The sequence below is a fragment of the Castanea sativa genome, chromosome 2 (genome assembly GCF_040712315.1).
Source record: "Castanea sativa cultivar Marrone di Chiusa Pesio chromosome 2, ASM4071231v1".
Taxonomy (NCBI): domain Eukaryota; kingdom Viridiplantae; phylum Streptophyta; class Magnoliopsida; order Fagales; family Fagaceae; genus Castanea; species Castanea sativa.
The window spans coordinates 24,541,836-24,561,898 of NC_134014.1; the positions used below are offsets into that span (position 1 = coordinate 24,541,836).

General features: G+C 35.6%; 1 protein-coding gene across 1 annotated transcript in view; it reads left to right on the forward strand.

Annotated features, from left to right (window-relative positions):
- Positions 1-20,063, forward strand: part of LOC142623305 (uncharacterized) — a 41,825-nt gene that overhangs the window by 8,935 nt on the left and 12,827 nt on the right. Inside the window, exons 2-18 of the mRNA XM_075796702.1 lie at positions 84-145; positions 1,066-1,203; positions 1,338-1,613; positions 6,466-6,552; positions 6,979-7,080; positions 7,158-7,223; positions 7,982-8,092; positions 8,167-8,228; positions 12,273-12,317; positions 13,169-13,242; positions 13,514-13,581; positions 15,550-15,618; positions 15,709-15,809; positions 15,892-15,973; positions 16,072-16,150; positions 16,243-16,330; positions 16,418-16,571. Of these exons, the coding sequence (XP_075652817.1) occupies positions 84-145; positions 1,066-1,203; positions 1,338-1,613; positions 6,466-6,552; positions 6,979-7,080; positions 7,158-7,223; positions 7,982-8,092; positions 8,167-8,228; positions 12,273-12,317; positions 13,169-13,242; positions 13,514-13,581; positions 15,550-15,618; positions 15,709-15,809; positions 15,892-15,973; positions 16,072-16,150; positions 16,243-16,330; positions 16,418-16,571 (1,664 nt within the window). The remainder of the gene's footprint in view (positions 1-83; positions 146-1,065; positions 1,204-1,337; positions 1,614-6,465; positions 6,553-6,978; positions 7,081-7,157; positions 7,224-7,981; positions 8,093-8,166; positions 8,229-12,272; positions 12,318-13,168; positions 13,243-13,513; positions 13,582-15,549; positions 15,619-15,708; positions 15,810-15,891; positions 15,974-16,071; positions 16,151-16,242; positions 16,331-16,417; positions 16,572-20,063) is intronic.

Consider the following 20,063-nt stretch of genomic DNA (forward strand, 5'->3'; position numbering starts at 1 on the left):
GTGTATACCCATTTACCTTCAGTTTTCTATGATATATTTTAGTTTCATGGTAGTTGATAGTTGGACATCTATCTGCTCTGCAGGACTTATTTTGGAACCTGTCAATGTTCTATTGCAAAGAGTTGAGCAAGAGGCTTTTGCTAAGGTAAACACCATGATATTTAATTTATTCCAGTTGTACTGTGAAAGAAATGCCAATGGTTTGAAAATTTGAAACATAAAATCTCAAGTCTTGATCCTCTGTTTTTCCTTTTTACTTAAAGCATGTTGACAAGTAATTTTAAAATCTACACACACACACACATATGTATATAGATAATGTTTTGTAGAATTCCATTAAATTGGTTTTAAATGAATGCTCTCCTTCTCACTCTTCTCTTTGTAAAAATTCCATTAAATTGGTTTTAAAGGAATGCTCTCCTTCTCGCTCTTCTCTTTACTAAGAGAATGTAAACTGAATTACATATGAAACAAAGAATATGGTTCAGGTCGAGGTCAAATGTTTAAAAATTCTGTAAGGTATTGGAGCCATTGTTAGAGGGGCTACGAAGTTATCACAGTGATGGATCATTATTGTGCATTTTAGGTTTCCAGATTTGCTTCAATGTGTATCATCACTTAACAAAATCAGGTTAGAAAAGAGTCAGAATTGTCAATAGGGCATGCCATCTTATCATCTAACTGGGTGAGATGCATATCATCTTACATATGAAGGCCTAAAGCAAGTTTACCATATCCTATGGTGTGATAACATTATACTGGTCAATGTGGGTCTCTGAGAAATAAATGATTTTGGAGATGGTGATCCTTAAGGGGATTATATGACTTTCAGAATGGAAAGGTCTTCTGTAGTTATTTAATCTACCCAGCTTGCTGTATAAGCAACTAACTTTCTCTCAAAGACAGTCATAACTATGTAGAATCCAGATTGAACTCATAATATTTTCTGGCATGAGGTGGTAAAGGTTCATTGTTAATTAGTTATTAGCAGGAATTGTGAGATTTTTTATTGACATACCCTATGCATTGGAATGATTCCTATAACTCATTCTTGTGGTGTTGAAGGCCTTGCAAGCAAGTTCTGAAGGCCAGAATGACATAATTCTTCCTGAAACACTAGTGGTGCATGAACAGCTTTGGGTTGATAAATATGCCCCAAGTTCGTTTACTGAGCTTCTCAGTGATGAACAGACAAATCGTGAGGTAAATATGTTTTTTGGTTTCTCTGAAAGCTTCTTAGAAGGAAAATATTCCAAAAAGGATTTATTTTTCTGAGGCTGCTGTTTCTTTTGACTTTTGTCTCTGTTACTTAACTCTAGCTAGTTGTCTAACTACAGGTTCTCTTATGGTTGAAACAATGGGATTCTGGTGTTTTTGGATCTGAAATTAGGAGTACATCAGAAGAGGTTTTGTCTGCTTTGAAACGACATTCTTCTATTGCTCAGCATCAAAAACATTCTGATTCAAATTTTCTGAGGAAGAACAGAGGACCTAGATGGCGTAATGAAAGATTTAGAAATTCAAACAATTTGGATCACGAAAATAGTATTTCTAAAGGGGTTCAGGACTCATGGAACAAGAACTCAAGGCTCACTGGCCCACCAGAACACAAGGCAATAAAACTGGCATGGAATTATTATCATTCTTTAAAGCTGATATGTTTCATTCCTTTGCTTTTTTCTTGCATAGAATCTTATAAATGCATATTTCTTTGTGTCAATTCTGAAGCTTTTATGGTTACACTCTTGTTAAAAGCCATTTTAATATTAGCTGGTACCTTTTATTGTGACATTGCCTCATATCATATGCACTTGCAACATCTTTGCAGTTTTTGAGAAATTACTTCAGCTAAAAAGAGATGTACCCACATATGCATTAACAAACAAACAAACAAAAAAAAGGGTTGGGGGAGAGAGAGAGGGGGGGGGGGGTACCAACAGTGAAGAACATCAATTGTCTCCTCAATTTGCATTATAGTAGGACTCAGAGTCTCTACCTCTTCTAATAAACTATCTTTGGGTGAAGATTAAGTATTGAAGTATCCCACTAACCCATATGTAGTTACTGTAAATGGGTGGGTATGTAAGAGATGATCTGTTTTGCTATTTGATTGATATTTCTTGCCATCAGTTGGAAGAGCTACTACTATTTTCTTATAGTTTTGATTATTTTAATGTTCTTTTGTCCACAGTTTCTAACTCATATTTAGAAGGTCAGGGACACTGTTATAACAAAACCTTGATTGGTTGGATATAAGAATTTGATTCTGAAGAAATATCTTAGCTTTATTGGAGTTTCTATTTTTTCTCTTAAGTTTTTCTCTCTCCTGGATATCATGGACTTCACACTATCATGTATAAACAACAAACCTTGTATTTTTAAGGGGAGCTTATTAAGTGGAATTTTTTGTCCTTGTGTATAATGGTGGGGTAGTCCTAGTCAATGAAATGAAATCCTGGTTTGCTAGATGGTTTCGTTATTCAAAGAAACTGGATGCAGTCCCATCCTAAATTTGCCCAATGACAGATTGTTACTATTTCATACTGACCATTTAAAATTATGTGAAGACCAGCATTGAGTTACTTCAAGAGTTGAGACAACTTAGGTTGAAGATTGTCCTTAGCAAGATTGGGTTTCTAGAGAGAGTGAAGTGCCAAGTCTCACTAATGAATTTCCTGTGCAGAGTGATTTCTCTACCCAATAAATTATCATGGATGCTGTTGGGAGTAAATATTTTAAAATTCTTTATTGTTTGGGGTTCAATTTGGAAGTGTCAAATGGGACTGAGTTCTTGGAAGAAGGTGCATAGAGTGGGAAAATTTATTTTATTATGAGTGGAAATGAGGAAGGCTTTACTGCAGTTGTTTCCTAGGAAAGAGTATGCTCTTATATTAAATCAAGATCCATTAAAAATTAAGGCTCTGTTGACAGCCTTGGGGAGGATTTATAATTTTATGTAATGTTGTTTGAAAAAGTTATGTGTAATATCATCTCCTCAGGGAGAGCCCTAGGGGGAAGAGTCCTAGAGATCTTACAATTTAAAGCCCACTGGCCAAGCTTTTGTGCTACTCTGTTGGACTCCCTCCTAACCCAGCTAAAAGAAATATTTCCACTGGTATCTGCTGCGACTAATTCTTTACTTTACTCCATCATAGCAGCTTCCCATCCAGCATTTTTATTGGGCCCATTAATCAAATCAAGCACGGTGATCACATTTTCCTCTATGATAACTTTATTCCAGTTGCCTCAGTGACCAATTGAATAGCCAATCTTACTACCAGAGCTTTTGCAACCGTGGAAATAATGGCCACCACTATTCTCATCCTGGCTTTGAACGGATATACCTTCATGATTCCTCAATGTAGCTGCTATGAAGATTCTCTCTCATAATTGCTGCATCTACACTCATTTTAAAACAACTAACAGGTGGTTTAGACCACTGCTTCACCGCCCTTTCCCCTTTCCCCTTTTATCTTGATGCTTACTTTCTTCTCATAATACTTCCACAACTTCTTCTAAGTCTCATTAGAAATTTATTTATCTTTTTTTTTTGGGGGGGGGGGGTGAGCCACATCACTAGTGCATATCTGATATTTAATAGATCTTATTTAATTTATGAATTTAAGTAGTTTTTTCTTTAATGGAATTGGTTAAGAATTTTCTTGTACTTGTAAAAAAAGATTTATTTCTTTCCTACCTGGTTAAGAAATTATTTCCTTCCCTTGGTTAAGAAGTTAGTTCATTTTCTCCCTTGCTGTAACTTGGAAACCCTATTTAAAGGCCCTAAAACTCAGTATTGGCATGTTTGTGTGTGTAATAAATTATGAGCATGAAAGGCAACTATCAGATTCTGGCTTGATTATGAGCATGACTACAAGCCTCTTTTGATTCTGGACCTTTTAACTGTGAACTATATACACAAATGTTGATGCAAGATTCTTGGCTTATTGCTTTGTGGGAATAGTTAGGTCTTATTGTTTTGCATGGCAATGGTTCATAAGTTTATGCAAGATTCTTCAGTGAGGTAGCTGCTGGAATCTAAAGATGCAGAGATAAGTTTATTTGGATTTTACTTTTCACTCTTTGTAGACTGTGTGTACAATTTATTAAGGAGGATTGAGAAAGATAATAAGATTGATGCTTTTCTCAAATTCAGCAAACAGTTTATTTTCATATGAACTTCAGTTTGAGTGTTGTGTGGTGTTGTGTCACAGATTCATCCAATCTCTTAGATGTTGGGAAACAAGAGTATAACTTGTGTTAAATTCTTACTCTACAGTGGATTGATTTTATTTCTAACAGAGAATCCCTAGCATAGATTCTTTATTTGTGTGTAATGTCCATTAAACAAGCAAAAGATAAAAAAGAGTGTAACTGAGGGATTATCTGGTGACTAGGGATAGCTTTCTCTTTTCCTTTGTTTGACACGCTGATAGATTTGTATGACTGCAGATCTGTTTGACACATATCCCAAATCCACAGCCCTGCACTTGGGATATTCTGGCTGATATGGCCATTTTACTCTTCATATCTACTATAAATTGGTCAAGGTTTGTAGGCCAGTGAAGAATGGAGGGTTAGGCATTCAGTGCTTGAGAAGGTTTAATTCTGCCTTATTAGCCAATTGGTTGTGGTGTTATGGTTTGGAGAATGATGCCCTTTGGAGAAGGGTCATTGGGGCGAAGTATGGGAATGAGTGGGGTGGTTGGTGCACAAAATCTGTGTCGGGGGCATATGGTGTTTGTTTGTGGAAGTTCATAAGAAGTGGCTGGTTGAATTTTTCCAAGTTCCTTCGGTATGATGTGGGTGATGGTACTCGTGTGAAGTTTTGAGATGATGTGTGGTGTAGGGATCGTCCTCTTAAGGAGGCGTTTCCAAATTTATATAATATTAGTAGGACAAGGGAGGCTTCAGTCTCTGAGGTTATGTGCTACGCAAATGGGAGAGTTTCTTGGGACATTCAGTTTCGTGGTTTAGTGAACGATCAAGAGTCATTATCTTTGGATTCGTTTATGGTCTTGATCTATTCCACAAAGGTGCGGGGTGTTGGTGTTGACAAATTTTGTTGGCTAGCCTGTAGTCGACGGTTCAAGGAGAGTGGGTATTATCATTCTCTATCCCCTTCTACTGTCATTCCCTTCCCTTGGAAAATGGTGTGGCAATCGAAGGTTTCTCCTCAGGTAGCTTTTTTCTCTTGGACTACGGCTTTAGGCAAGATTTTAACTATAGATAATCTTTGGAAGAGGCACTTTGTTGTTCTTGAGTGGTGTTTTATGTGCAAAGGGTGTGGGGAATCTGTAGATCATCTCCTCCTTCACTGTCCTATTGCATATGAGATGTGGAGTATGATCTTTTGCTTGTTTGGTATTTGTTGGGTGATGCCGCAAAGGTAGTGAATTTGTTGGATTGTTGGTCATGCAATTTGAGGCGACATCGTAATATAGTTATTTAGAGGATTGTGCCGCATTGTTTGATGTGGTGTATCTGGTGGGAACAGAATTCTAGAAGCTTTGAGGACTGCGAATGGTCCATTCTTGAGTTTAAGCCTTTTTTCTTTTTTACTCTTCTCGAATGGTGTTTGGTTTTACCTTCTTTTTCTTGTATTTTCCTTCCTGGATTGCTTGATCATTGTACTTTGGTTTCTTGATGTTTTTGCTTCTTTCGTACATTTCCTACGTACGGGGTTGTGTTCTTTCAATAAAATTTTTAAGTTACTTATCAAAAAAAAAAAAAAGTTTGGATCTCCAATTCGATGCCAGGTTTAGATGCTCTCATGGATTTATGGATTATTTGTTAATAGCTCATTAGATTCAGTAGTAGTTTCATTAATTGCTCATAATATCTCAAATTCTACATTTTATCCTTCCTTTGGCAGCATCCACTAATTTGGAACTTAACTTGAAAGCCATATTTCCACTTGAGCGTTTTTGGGATGCCCCAATTCCCCCTTCAAATAAGAATACTTAGGCTGGGATTTATGAGAAAAAGCCAAAATATCAATCTTCAAATAATAATACCGATGACTTACACCTTACCGGGGCAAAAATATGATAAGTAAATACATAATTTTGAGTGTGATCAGACAATGACAGAGTGGCTTGTGATAGATTGATACATTTGTCTGAAGAATGCTCTACCGTAGGAATGAGTCACAAGATGAAATGTAAGCTCCAACGACAAAGGAACAAGTATTTACAGTAAAGTTAATGCTCTGAATGGCTTGGTTTGTTTTCCTGCTGTATCTATCTATTCCCACAGATTGGTTAAAGGTGCCAGCTATAGTCGGTTGCTTTACAATTCTTTTGCAAGATGTTTGTTTTGTGCTTGCATTTATTGCACGTCATAAATTCTAGCATTATCACGTGTGCATTTATGCAGTAGTATAATAATTTTTTGAACATTCAACTTGTTGCCGATTTTATGTGTTGAAAGCCAGATAGCAACTGAATCTTATGACCATTGCAGATCCTTTTACTTTGTGGTCCTCCAGGGCTTGGAAAGACTACACTTGCACATGTAGCTGCTAAGCATTGTGGATATCATGTGGTGGAGGTTTTTGTTCTTACCTTAAACTCATGCACACATTCATAATTGAGTTCTTTGGTCACACCATTCTTTGTCTAAATTTATATTGATGAATAACTTCATCTACCTGCCTTAATTAACATCACTGTGCATTTAATATCTTTTGCTTTGTTTCATAGTGGTTATTTTGCAATTGTTGTGATTTAACAGTGGATATAATTTGTAATAGGTATATCAGATTTAATTTTTTTGAGCATTTCATATTACATCTCTCAAATGGATCATCAAGTAAATTAAGTTTAAAACTTTATTTTGCCTTAAATTTTTTCTTTCAATTTATTTGTTTTTGATGTTAATTTGTATTAGGCTGTTGCATTTTGGAGCTTCATTATTCTATCACTGTATCTTCTCCGATATCTGAAAATGTTCTAATAAAAGTTTGGTGCTATGTAGGTTAATGCTAGTGATGACCGGTCATCATCAACAATCGAAGCTAAAATTCTGGATGTGGTCCAGATGAACTCTGTCATGGCTGACTCAAGGCCAAAGTGTTTGGTTGGTTTTTTATTTTCCAAAGTTCTACAGTTGGTTATATTATAGTCGGAAATTGACTGTGACGGTGGTTTTCATAGGTGATTGATGAAATTGATGGAGCTCTTGGTGAGGGCAAGGGTGCTGTGGAGGTTATTGTGAAGATGGTAATTTATATGGTTTTTGATTGTTTTAGAACATTTCTTTTATGCTGTGCATTAGGAATATGCATTCATATACTTGGTCATATTTAAATACTGTTTCCTATCTTTTTTAAATTCTCATTTTCCTTCTGTTGGTGTTCTGTTTCTTTACTGCAGAATAAGGAAATTATTGGTTTGTACTTCGCTCACCATTAATATCTAAGAACACAAGGAAAATATATTTTTGTATTGCTTGACAACCATTACAACATTGTATTATATAAACAAAGTGAGACATGAAAAAATTGTACAGTTACATACCTAGAAACAATTCTAACAAAGTAATTCTATTTCGTTAAGAATATCCTAATTAAACCTTAAAACCTTATACTCTTAACCTAGGTTGTTAGAATTCCGATTGTAGGATTCCGTGAGCTTAACAACTAAGTCCCATTTAATCTATTTTGATTAAGTTTGTTACTAAAATTACCTTTTCTTCTTTTTAGATTCGTAGTGTTAGGATCTCTGAGATTATGAAAACTAGGAGTTGAATGTAAGATTTGAAACTGCATCATTATCATCAGACAATAGATTTTCACGTACTTTGATATCTTTGCGTCTTCTTTGGTCTTTTCAATTGGGGCCATCCCTGTCTTGTATTCAATCTTCTCAGATTATAATGAGCATGGAACTGCGCACCTCAGCATTAGACCATGTTGCTTCATTTATTGTTCTGCTTCATATATATGTTATCTAATCTGGTTAGAATGTTGTTCGTGTAGGTGTCTGCTGAAAAGAAGTCTGATATGGGGAAGGAAAATGTTGCTAAAGAAGAACAACCAGGAAAGAAATCTTCCAAGAAGGGACGTAAAACTGCTTCACTGTCTAGACCTGTGAGTTAGAGATAGTCATTCATAGTCTACTAAATATTTGTCCCAAATATAATTATAATGGGGTGTCTTTGTAGGTGATTTGCATATGTAATGATCTGTATGCACCTGTCTTGAGACCATTGCGTCAGGTAGCAAAGTAAGTTTCTCTTGCTATTACTTATAATATCATGTGCAATAAGTTTTGTGAAATACTAAGCTGTAATATGGGAATCTAATACATCCTTGTACTTCCAATTTTGATAAATTTAAATTATGATTTTATTCAGAACTAAAATGTATTTTAAGGGCAAAACTGTCTTTCACTTTTTTTTTTTTGAGGGGGGTGGAGGCTGTGGATATTAGACCGTTGATCTGACAAGTCATTACTTTGTTGCATATGGAACAAACAATGTTACATAGTCACATCTCAAAAGTTTTAATAAATATACATACGATGTCTAATGAATCTGCTCAAGTTTTAAGCTTATTGTAAATTTAATACTTCATGTAAATGTGGGAAAAACGTAGTTTTAATTTGCTGTATATATCACATCTCAAAAAGCACTTCATTCTTTTTTTTTTTTTTTTTTTGGGTTAAGTAAGCGAATATTTAATTAGAAAGAAGGATTTCTCAAATGTGAGCACTCTTAAAGAAATACAAATGAACACTCTTGAGGTCCACATAATTCAATGCAATGTAGCTTGCCACACAACCCTGTTTTGGTGACGTCCAACCATCCCCCCTCTAGATTGTCAACAAATCAATTACATGCTTGGCATTACCCAAAGTACCCCAAAAGCCCATAGTTCTCTAGTTATACTTGTTGGAAAATATAGTTTTGCATCTCATACAAACAAGCAGAAGAAGCAATACAAGGATCTACTTCATCATGAGAAATAACATACAACTTTGAATTCTAGAACAAAGAATAGATAGTGTACCTTGATGTAGTGAAAATAAAAAACAAGTAGATAGTATCTTGAGAAGACCTTCAATCTTCATCCCAATTTCACATGGTGCTCAAGATGTGTAGTCTCTCAATCAAAGAGAAAAAACATTTTTTTTCCCTTCTTTAGTACGTTTTAATTGTCTAAAAACAGTTACTTTATTAGTTTATTTAATAACTCTTATTAAATAAACAACTGATTATCTAATTGGGTTATCCTTTTAGGCCAACTCAATTGGGCTTTAGTATGTGCCTTGGAATGAGATCAATGGGACATATAAGGCTTTAGCTCCAATGAGCTTCAGGCTTCCATCAACTTTTGACAAACTCAAAATTACCATTAATTATATAATAAGTACCACTATGAAAATATAATTGCACTCTAGGCTTTAATTTATATCCCAAGACTCTAATGTAATATCATTTGACCCCTCCATGAAACATCCATAGTGACCAAAGTCATAATAAACTATTACTTTATAAATCACTATTTTATTCTTTGAGTCCCTGGTTTAATCTTTTAGTTATTCATATATTTTATGAAATCTAATTTTATTACATCTAAAATTTAGTAACTCTTTACTAGTGGTTGGACCCACCACTTTGAATAACCAATTTCTATTAAACTTATCTCAAGAGGATATTTTGTGTCTCTATAGAAAGAGATTATGGATTCCATCTTGAGGACATGTGTTCCCTGAGCATTACGTGCAGTTACCAAACATACTGAGGTTTTGATTAATCTTGATATATCAAAGCAACCTAAATTTCATGATCGGGTTCACAATCCTCTCAAGATTGAGAGTATATGAAAATAGAAGTTATGAGATTTATTATTTAGGAGACAGTTGCTTATTAAATAATTAATCTCACAATGGTTTAGTTCAATGTGCCTTACACACTTAAGACAAACCAACACATTAACTAGAAAACTTCACTTCCATGATCAAGACAAACTATTGTAGTTGACATGTTATAGTCTTCGCAGATTAAACACCCAATTTCATCACCAACTACAAACTACGTTTTTGAGTTTACAAGGAACTTGTGATTTATATCTTCTGTAACTAAATCACATACAATGCATCTCAAAGACTATATGGTAATGTCCAATTAGTTCATATATAAATAATCTCATATAATTAAACAATTTAATTATTTATAACATGCCAATAAATTGGATTTTAGGGTACAAACTCTAACAATACTGCAGTGCAACAAGTGCTTAACTGTTTCGCTACCACCTTACACATCACCCGTCTGTTATAGCACTAGCTTTCGTTTAACTAGGTTATCTTCTACGGTCAGTATAAAATTTAAAGTTGTTGTCCATACAAAAAAGATGACTTATGTGGAACCTTACTTCAGAAATCATTTTTATAGTCATTCAACCCTTTAATGTTCCCTGCACTTCATCCTATTTCTTGAATCATAACCGGTTTAGCATATCTTGGTTCATTGGTTGCATTCTAGGGTATCATTTGAGATATTTTCAGCTATTTCCACTCTGAGAATAGTGAAGTTTCTTTCTTGATTATCCAAGTTGTCTAGTGGTGGCGGTAAAAATGACTAGAAAATACTTTCTATAGTGATCATATCCCTCTTGAACATATATTATAAAAGGATTTACATATGACTTCCTTCTCAGGAGTCCTATGGAATCAAATCTTTTAGTTGTGAGCTGAGAATTCTATTTCTTTGATTTCTCATTTTATGCAACTTGAGGCAAAGGATTGAAGATAAGCAGCGAGATTTAGGTTGAAGCTTCTAACCTTATTTTATGTTAGAAAGTCATGAAGGGGTTTAGGATAGAAACTTTTGCCTTATTTTGTTTGTGTTCCTTACGGAACTCTAATGAACTCTAGGTTATGCTGGTAATGGGCGTCTTTGCTCAAGGTATAGTTTCCTTTTCAGAGGGATGAAATCTTGCTTTGTTGCATTTTCTATCAAGTCTGGGATTGGGATTTTGATTGGTTTTGTTCTTACTGCATAACCTTGATGGAGTGGAAAAGGAATTATAGAAAGCCTGAGAATGATAAGGAAAAGGTGTCCATGGTAGCATCATTTGTTGGTGGAGCTTTATGAACTCAGAGTGTGAACAATGCACATAAAACAAAAACTTGAATTATATCAGAAATACAAAGGATAAGAGAACAAGTGAAGGACAATAGAATCATGAGAAGTTAGGTAATCTAGATTGAGTATTTTTTGTCCTAACTGCATCTGAATGGTAGAATATCCCACATTTTGGGCCTGGTAACAATTATACTTTGATAAATGAATTTAATAATTTAATTGTATTTCTAACACTCCCCCACATGTGTAGGCATAAACTCCTCCTTCATAAAGGGGGCCCAACACGTGGGATTTTTAACATTTTAAATGGGAGTTACAGTAAAGGCAGGGTTTCGAATTTAGGATCTCTTGCTTTAATATCATGACAAATTACTGATTTTCCCCAAAGCTTAAGGTATTAGGAAATGATGAATTTAATCATTTTTCTAACATGCTGAAAGAGACAAACTATATTTACTCTTACCCCAATTATCTTTATATGTTTTGCAGCCATGGGTTTTTAACCTGCTCTATAGAAGCCGTCAAACTCATTTGACGATATTTTGCAATTATATGCTAAAACTATCCTTGATTTTTGATATGCATTCAACTTGGCACCACCTCCTATCATGTCTAAATATTTCAACTCCCTAATGTTGGTGGGAAGCTTTTTGAGAAACCTGCAAGTTAAGTTAATTTGATATTTTATTTGAATATATACTGATCTACATGTATATTGCATGCAACTATTTTATTTAACCATACTGATTGGTCTGAGCAAAGTTCTTAGGTGTAGGTTCCCATTGTAGTAGTCCTAGTAGGGCTTGGACGGCTCAAAGTGTCTGTTGTATTCCTATTTTATTTAACTTTTTGATTCTGCTTTTGGTTGATTGGTAATCTAATTAGAAAATATTTTGATTGATGCAAATATTTAAGCTTGAAATCTTACTTACGTTAGTCAATTCGGTCATATACCCTCTCTCTTGAATTTTAACAAAATAACAACAATTTAGAATAGTTTTAATTGATGCCCTGATTTGGCTTTAATACTTTACTTGCTGATCTTTGTGGTGCTTTTCTCACACAATGTATTTTCTATCTGTGCATGATACTAAATCGGACCATTAAAAAGGTTCATCATATATTTGGATTTGTTAAGTGTTTAAGTTGCTTTATGATGTATACTTGCTTTCTTACAGGGTTCATGTATTTGTTCAACCAACAGTTAGTCGTGTAGTAAGCAGGTGATGATCCGCCTCAAGTATTGTTAACTACTGTATTATTATAACGCAAGCATTTTCATTATCGCTTCTGTATTCAATTTTTAACTGACTTTACTAGGCTTTAATTCCAACTAACAGTAGTTGGCTACATGAATCTTTTTTTGACATGTAACCCTAAGTGAAGCCAGTCATCTGTTGTCTTTGATCATCGTGTCCTTTCTCGCTACTTCTACCACCTTATTTTTTGTCTCACTAAAGTCCATTTTACTCAACTCTTTCACATTGATGCATTTAGAAATCTTTGTCACACACACACTAAACTATCTTCAGTGACTTTCCCCTAATCTTTGACTGGTGATCATTACTTTTGTACAAATATCTTCATTTCCCATTTAATCTCTCCTGTTGTTGCACTGGTCTATTTTAACATTTCTATTTCAACTATGCCCACATTATGGTTATGCCTTTTGATTGCCTAATAGTCTATATGTTAGAGTCTAGTTGATCTTATAACAATCCTATAATTACAACCCTTAACTTTTTATAGGACGTTAAATTAGTTTAGTGAATAATGAGGTTTTCTGTCTTTGGATAAACATAGTTAGAATTACTAGCTTTTGTTGGGTTTTGTTTAGTATGTATTTTGAAGTAGTAATGACATATTATTGTCTATTTTATGAATTATGTTACATCAAAGTATTAAAGACAAATCTGAGAGATTTCTTTGCCCTTATGTTTCATGTAAATCTCTTCTCCATATTAGAACATGTTAGTAACAACACATCTCTGATAGCATTTTTGTTTCTGTTTAACAAGTTTTATGCCTTTCTCATCTTACATTTGTAAATATTTTCCAAAATGGGTTATTATAGGCTCAAATATATATGTAACAAGGAGGGCATGAAAATGAGTTCCATTGCTCTTACTGCGCTTGTAGAATATACAGGTGAGTCATATCTTCATGTTTTGAGAGTCCGAATTATCCTATTTGATCAATCATGATATTTATAATGCCAAAAGTCTAACTTTGATATCATATATATGCTTGGAGTACTATTTACAGTCTTTCTTGGTTCCCAGTTTGGACTTCAAAGTCTATGCCTATTACAATCTAAAATGTTACAATTTAATGAAAAGTATTTATAATTTACAATGGTAATTTTCCTACCATTTGATTTACTTCTATTCTCTTCAGCCTTCTTGTTTTCATCTTACAGAATGTGATATACGCTCATGCTTGAATACTCTCCAGTTCCTCAACAAGAAGAATGAAACCCTCAATGTGGTAAGAATATAATCTCTTCTCCAAACTATTTGTCAATTTAAACACAGCTTTCATGGTAAAGATGATGGTTTTGGCTAGACTCTGCAATCGTTTAAAAAAAACAAAATTAGAATTATATTCTTGTTTGTGTTGGTTGTGCTGATTGAAGACATAAGTTTCAGGTAGAGGGGAGTTTTCTCCTTCTACAAACGCTTGATATCGAGAATCCGAAAACCAGTCAAATCTTCGGCTCCACCATTATCCTGCTTGTATCAGTTTGCACACTTGATCGGAGTTGGATACAATACCAGCCAGTTAAGTCTAGGAAAGGAAGTATTTATAGCTGTTAAGTAGTGGATTTTGTCCTAAAAGTCCACTTCTTGTGGTAGAGAAAATGTTAGGATTGGACAGGGAGTTTGATCTATGGTTGAATTTCATAATCCTAATAATCTAATCATCCTGACAGCGGCTGTTATGATTGTTAACTATTGGAAAAGCCATTTACTATTACATTGTGATATGGCTAGAGATCTATGGTCTTTCATTTTATGCTTATATGGGCTGCAGTGGGTTATGCCTAAAAGGGTGGTTGATTTGATAGCCTATTGGCCTATTGGAAGGGGCTGTTTGCTAGGCACCCTAATGGTGATATTTGGAATGCAATCCCTCTGTGCATCATGTGGATTATTTGGAAGTAAAGGAATAATCAGACGTTCAAAGGTCTTGAACAATCTATAGTGTGTCTCAAGCTGATTTTTTTACGCGCTCTGTATGATTGGATGGCTGCTTTAAGCGGTCATTCTTTCTCTAATTTGCTGGATTTTCTTGATTGTTGTAATTTTAACTAATTTATGTTGCATTTTCTGGACACAACCCGTGTACGTGGAGGTGCCTCTTTTTCTTCTTTTAGTCAATAAAAATTTTACTTATAAAAAATATCGGATTACTGTAAGTGCACAATTGCACCTGGACCCAAAGACGATCACGGGCTCAGGCCCAATGAACCTTAAACAATAAAAATTTGTAGAGTGTGGGCTTGAAACCTAGGTTAGAAGTACTGGGAGCTTGATAACAAACTTTTATAAATAAACACAAGTAAACAACGAACAATAATTGCAATGGATCTCCTCGGGCTCGAGCCGAGGACTACTTCTTTATTATTTCTACTTCTTCCTTAAAGATTACACTTTCTCAATTTCTTTCTTAGCTACCGCCCCCTTTTCTTTGGCCTTTACCCCCCTTTTATACTTCCTTCCCTGATACATTTCGAACAGTGACTAGAAGTTTCCACCTCACTGTTCAGGGGTCACCTCCCCATTAATGCGGCCAGGGAGGTAGGTGCAGAGCCTTTAATGCGGAGGTGGCAGCCTTTACCCTTGATATTTTCTTTAATACTGGTGCATCTAGAAGATTCAGGATGTCCCCTTTTAACCACTGGTCTTTCCAGAGTTGTGCTTTGACCTTCATAATGAAACTTTGAATTCTCTAGGGCTTTTCCGAGGAGAAAACTCGTCCTCGGCTGTATCCCCGGACCCTCGGCGTATGGGCCAAATCATAGAGCTTAATCCTGGAGCAGGTCGGCCCTCTATGTTGCAGCCCAATGGCCCATATGCTCACTTGGGTTCTTTTACTCCCCACAATTACTTTATTAGAAAATAGAAAAAAAAATTAAATCTATTAATTGTTTGTTTGTTTCTTTTGTGTGTGTGTGTGTGTGTGTGTGTGTGTGTGTGTGTGTGTTGGGGGGGGGGTGGGAGGGATCAAAAATGTGATTAATGTTTTTTGGTTGTTAAAATAATTTATTAAAAAAGGACTAGTAGATTACATAGGATGTATAACCTACTAATCCTAACCAATTAGTGCTGAATTTTGAGAAAAATGTATGGGGGGAATTATTTATTTATTTATTTTTATACTTTGTAATAAGAGCATTTTGGTTGAGTGATTTAATGTTAGTTTGATTTACTAACATGTTTTACTGGCTTTCAGTTGGAAATCAGTTCTCAAGTGGTTGGTCGAAAGGACATGTCAAAAAGTGTTTTTGATATCTGGAAGGAGGTAATGCAGAGCAGGAAATTCCATAATGTGGTTTTATAGATACTTATCATTCATTTCAACATTTTTCTTTTATGATGCAAATATCTTTAGATTTTCCAAAGGAGAAAAATCAAGCGGCAACTAAAATCTAATAATAGTTCCAGCAGTGTATCCAATGAGTTTGACCTTTTGCACTCTCTCATATCTAGCCGGTACGTAGTTAGTTTTTGTGAACATATGTTTGTCTTATGTTCTATATAAAAACCATCTTGCTGAAGTGGCCAATCTGTGCAGTGGTGACTATGATTTGATATTGGATGGGATCCATGAAAACTTTTTGCAGCTCCATTATCATGATCCAGTGATGCAAAAAACTGTAAGCCTTAATTACATGAGTTTGTCTGTATTATATTGGGCTTTACCGAATCTGTTGTTAGTACAAGTCAGGTGACTTTTTACTTATGTTGTGTGAAGGTCAAGTGCTTAAATAGCCTTGGTGTTTCTGATCTGATGCACCAATATATATTGCGTACACAGCAGATGCCTATTTATGGTAAAGACCTGCAGTATCTATTATTTATTACCTTCCACTATTGGAGATAATTTCAATCATCTACTTCTAAACTCATTTTCTCTTTGCTGCAGTTTATCTGCCTCCTTGTGCAATTGCAGTACATCGTCTAGTAGCCCAAGTTCAAAAACCAAACATTGAATGGCCTAAGTCATATCAAAGGTATCTTAAGATCTACTACAACGGTACAACCTGATGTAAAGCATAATCTTTACCATTTCTTACTATTGGATCTTTACAAACCTTCAGATGTCGAACAATGTGGCTGGAAAAGATGGAGGCTATAAGGTCTTGGCACAACAAAATTCCACCATATATTTCAAGGCATCTGTCTACTAAGGCCTTTGTAGAAGACTTGGTTTCTCCATTATTGCATATTTTGTCACCACCAACTCTAAGACCGGTAATGTACCTAAACTTTATTTATTTATTATTATTTTTTTGGGAGGGGTGGGGGGTTGGTATCTTCTATTTCTTTTTCTTTTTTCTAATCCCCTATATAATGTTTGCAATTAGTTATCACTTATATACACTAGAATGCAAATACGTGCTCCAGTATTTATTATTATCTCTTGTTTCAACAATTTTTTACAACCATTACATTGGTATGATGACAATTTGAGATGTGCGATGCTTTTGGAAAAAAGTTATTATTGAGTTGTCTGCTAAACTTTCATATGCCTAGCCTTTTCTATTTGCAAGAAATTATATGTTGCAAACTAATGTCTGACATGCACTTAAAGCTGAAATTTTATCACAAAGATTCAACTATTGTATATAAAACCTGATTTAGCTTTAGTGCAGAAAAAGGTGTAGTGCAACCACTGAGTATTTTGACTTGACCATTGATGCAGGACAATCAGGAGGAAAATAAAAGAACAAGAAAATTAAAAGATAACCCTAAAAATCAGCACCTAGGGGTCACCTGGAATCAGCACCAAGCAAGAAAACTTAGGCTGCACCTAAGGTGTTAGGAATCAACACCCAACATTTGGAAAATCTTCGATTTGAAATTTCATTAATTGATTGTCTCCCAAATACAACCATCTAGAAACCTTTTATAGAGCTTTTAGGAATAAAAGATAATCCTAACTAAAACTGAAGCTGATCTAAAAACTAATTCCTATTGAAACTGAAATCTCATCCCTATCTGAATTTAAAAATAGTAGTCTACAATAATCCAATCTCCTCTGAGAGAAAATTTAAAATAATAAAACTGGTGTTTTTCTCTGATATGGGATCATTCATGAGTTTTTATAGGCAATTGGGGTCATGTTATTGCAAGTCATATAGAGGCCTGACTACCTCGGATTAGTCACAAAATTTGAGGTTTTTACTCTGTTGTTATGGGAGGTTCCATTTTCTTTTTCGTTGAGTCCAAGACTTTGGAATTCTTTGTTGAGGAGGGAGGCACTTATTATATGTTACGTATTTATGAGAGAAATTGAGATTCACTCTGATCAGTTTTCATGGGCAAAGAGAGTGCAAAGTGTTTGCTAGCTATTGTGGAGGATCTCATGTCCAATGTAACTACGGGTAATTTTGCACGAACCTTCAGAGATGGTGATAAAAGTATTTATTTTACAACTAGGTTCCAATGCACATGGCAGTTTTCTTATGATCTCGGAACTTGTCCATGGTTGTTGGAAAGGCTTTATCGTGGTGCCAGAAGGTAGATTGGGTAGTGGGTGGAGAGGGTTTGGACTTCATCTGTGGAAAGCCATTGCTCCTGAGACGCTAGTCATCAAACAACCTCAATATGTCCTGAGACCGACAGTGGAGAAATCATTACTGTTGGCGACGGCGGAGGCTGATCGGAAATATGGTGGTGGTAGCATGAAAGGAAAGCCATTAACGCCAAATTTTGAAAATACAAACAAATCGAATTTGCACAATCATAGCCATGATACTCGCGATTTGATCGCCGAGAAAGAAAAACCGATTTTGAAACTAAATTCACGCTTGAGATTAAAGACTGTTGGCAGCAGCACTGAACCTCATTTATCACTGGATGTGAGCATGAGAGTGGAGCATGGGCCGGATGGTGTGTGGAAAGTTCAGTGGTCCAAAGTCTAGGAAGTGGGCTGAAATGTAAAGCCCAAGGAACAAAGTTTTAAAAAATTTGTTAAGCCTTCAGCTCCCTTCAAACCAAAGCCTAATCACCAAACCGCTATTCCCAAGCGCATTTCAGTATGGCGGCCCAAGCCAAAACAAACCCACCCTTTTTCTTTCCCATCTAAGAGCATCCACAGCAGTAGAGCTAAAAATTTAGCAATTTAGCTCCATCAAAAGTTACTTTATCTATTTTACCTAAACACATGCTGCAGCAGTGGATCTATTTTAGCTTTCAACACAATAAAATAATATAAACATCACAATAAAATAATATATCTACCACAATAAAATAATACATCTTACTACAATAAAAACACCACAATAAAAAGGTAATGTGAACACAAAATAAAAAATTATTTTTTTTTTAGCTCTCATGAATAGTGCACATCTATCTATAGATGTGCACTGTAGCAATGAGCTAAAAAAATATAGATTTAGCTCCACTGCTGCATGCTTCTTTTTGGTGTTTTGGTGGAGCTAAAATAGTTATATAGCTATTTAACTCCACTGCTGCAAGTGCTCTAACGAGACCCAAAACACTAGGATCTCTTTGCCGTCGGTCTCAGTGAGCTCTGAGCGAGGATCTAAAAGCTGCGAGGTAGTGATTGTCGAGCTGAAGCATTTTCAAGTTGTTCCTTGCAGCTCTTCGATGCTAGCCCAGCTAATGAAACTCTCTGATAATGCCGAGATTGAGTTTCTCGGCATTGATGGGGCCGATATAGAATCTCTCGGCTCCGAAGAGACTGATGTGTCAGCAACCATCTCTAAAGGTGAAGTTAACTTGCAGCGAGACATCATATTGTTACTTTAGGAACATTTCGGCAATGTTGTCAAGAAATGGGGGAATTCAGAGCAGTGGGTGCTTGAATTACGAGATGGAAGGAGAGTGGCGGTTTCGATACAAATTTCTCTACCACCGGGTCAAGTCACAGAGGTCTTAAGAGCAAAATCAGCTGGCCTTGGTTCCATTGAGGTCTCCAAATTCTTTGGAGGTGTCATCAGTTCAATTTGAGGGTGATGAAGTACTTGTGGAGGATTGGGTTTCAAACACCCATTCGGAGGCTGCTGAGCTACCTAACGAAGGGGGTTTGTCACCTCTAGCAGTGGAACCACTAGCTTTTTCACTACCCTTAGCCATGGAAGGACAAGAAGTTGTGGGTGTGGAGAATCCAGTGAGGAAAGAATCTTACTCTGAGTGGTTCCAAAGTAGATTCAATGGGTTTGATAACTTCCTGGGCGTGTCCTTACAAGGTTTGGAAAATCAAGTGAAAAATTTCTTGTTAGCTGTTGAGGCTGAACTACATTGTAGGGCTACTTTGGAGAAAAAAGCACGTGACTTGAAGAGTGTAGGATTGAAAGGTATAAGAGAGTTGAAGGGTCTGTTTAGTTTGATTAATTATGGTTCTACTTCATCTAGGCGTAACGGTTCTAATAGGGAATGGGCACTATCTGTTTCGAAATGAATTTGAAGATACTTTCCTAGAATGTCAGAGGTTTGAATGTGGTTGAGAGGAGGCTTCAGATTCGTAACTTGTTGCGTACCTGGAGGGCTGATATTGTATGTTTGCAGGAGACTAAACTTGAATGGATAACTAGAGGAATTGTTCAAAGTATATGGGGTTGTCCATATGTAGATTGGCTATACCTAGGTTTTGAAGGTGCTTCTGGAGATATTGTTCTGATGTGGGACTGAAGAGTGGTGGAAAAAGTGGAGGAAGCAATGGGGTATTTTTCTGTTTTATGCAAATTTAAAATTGTTGGAAATCAATTTGAGTGGGCG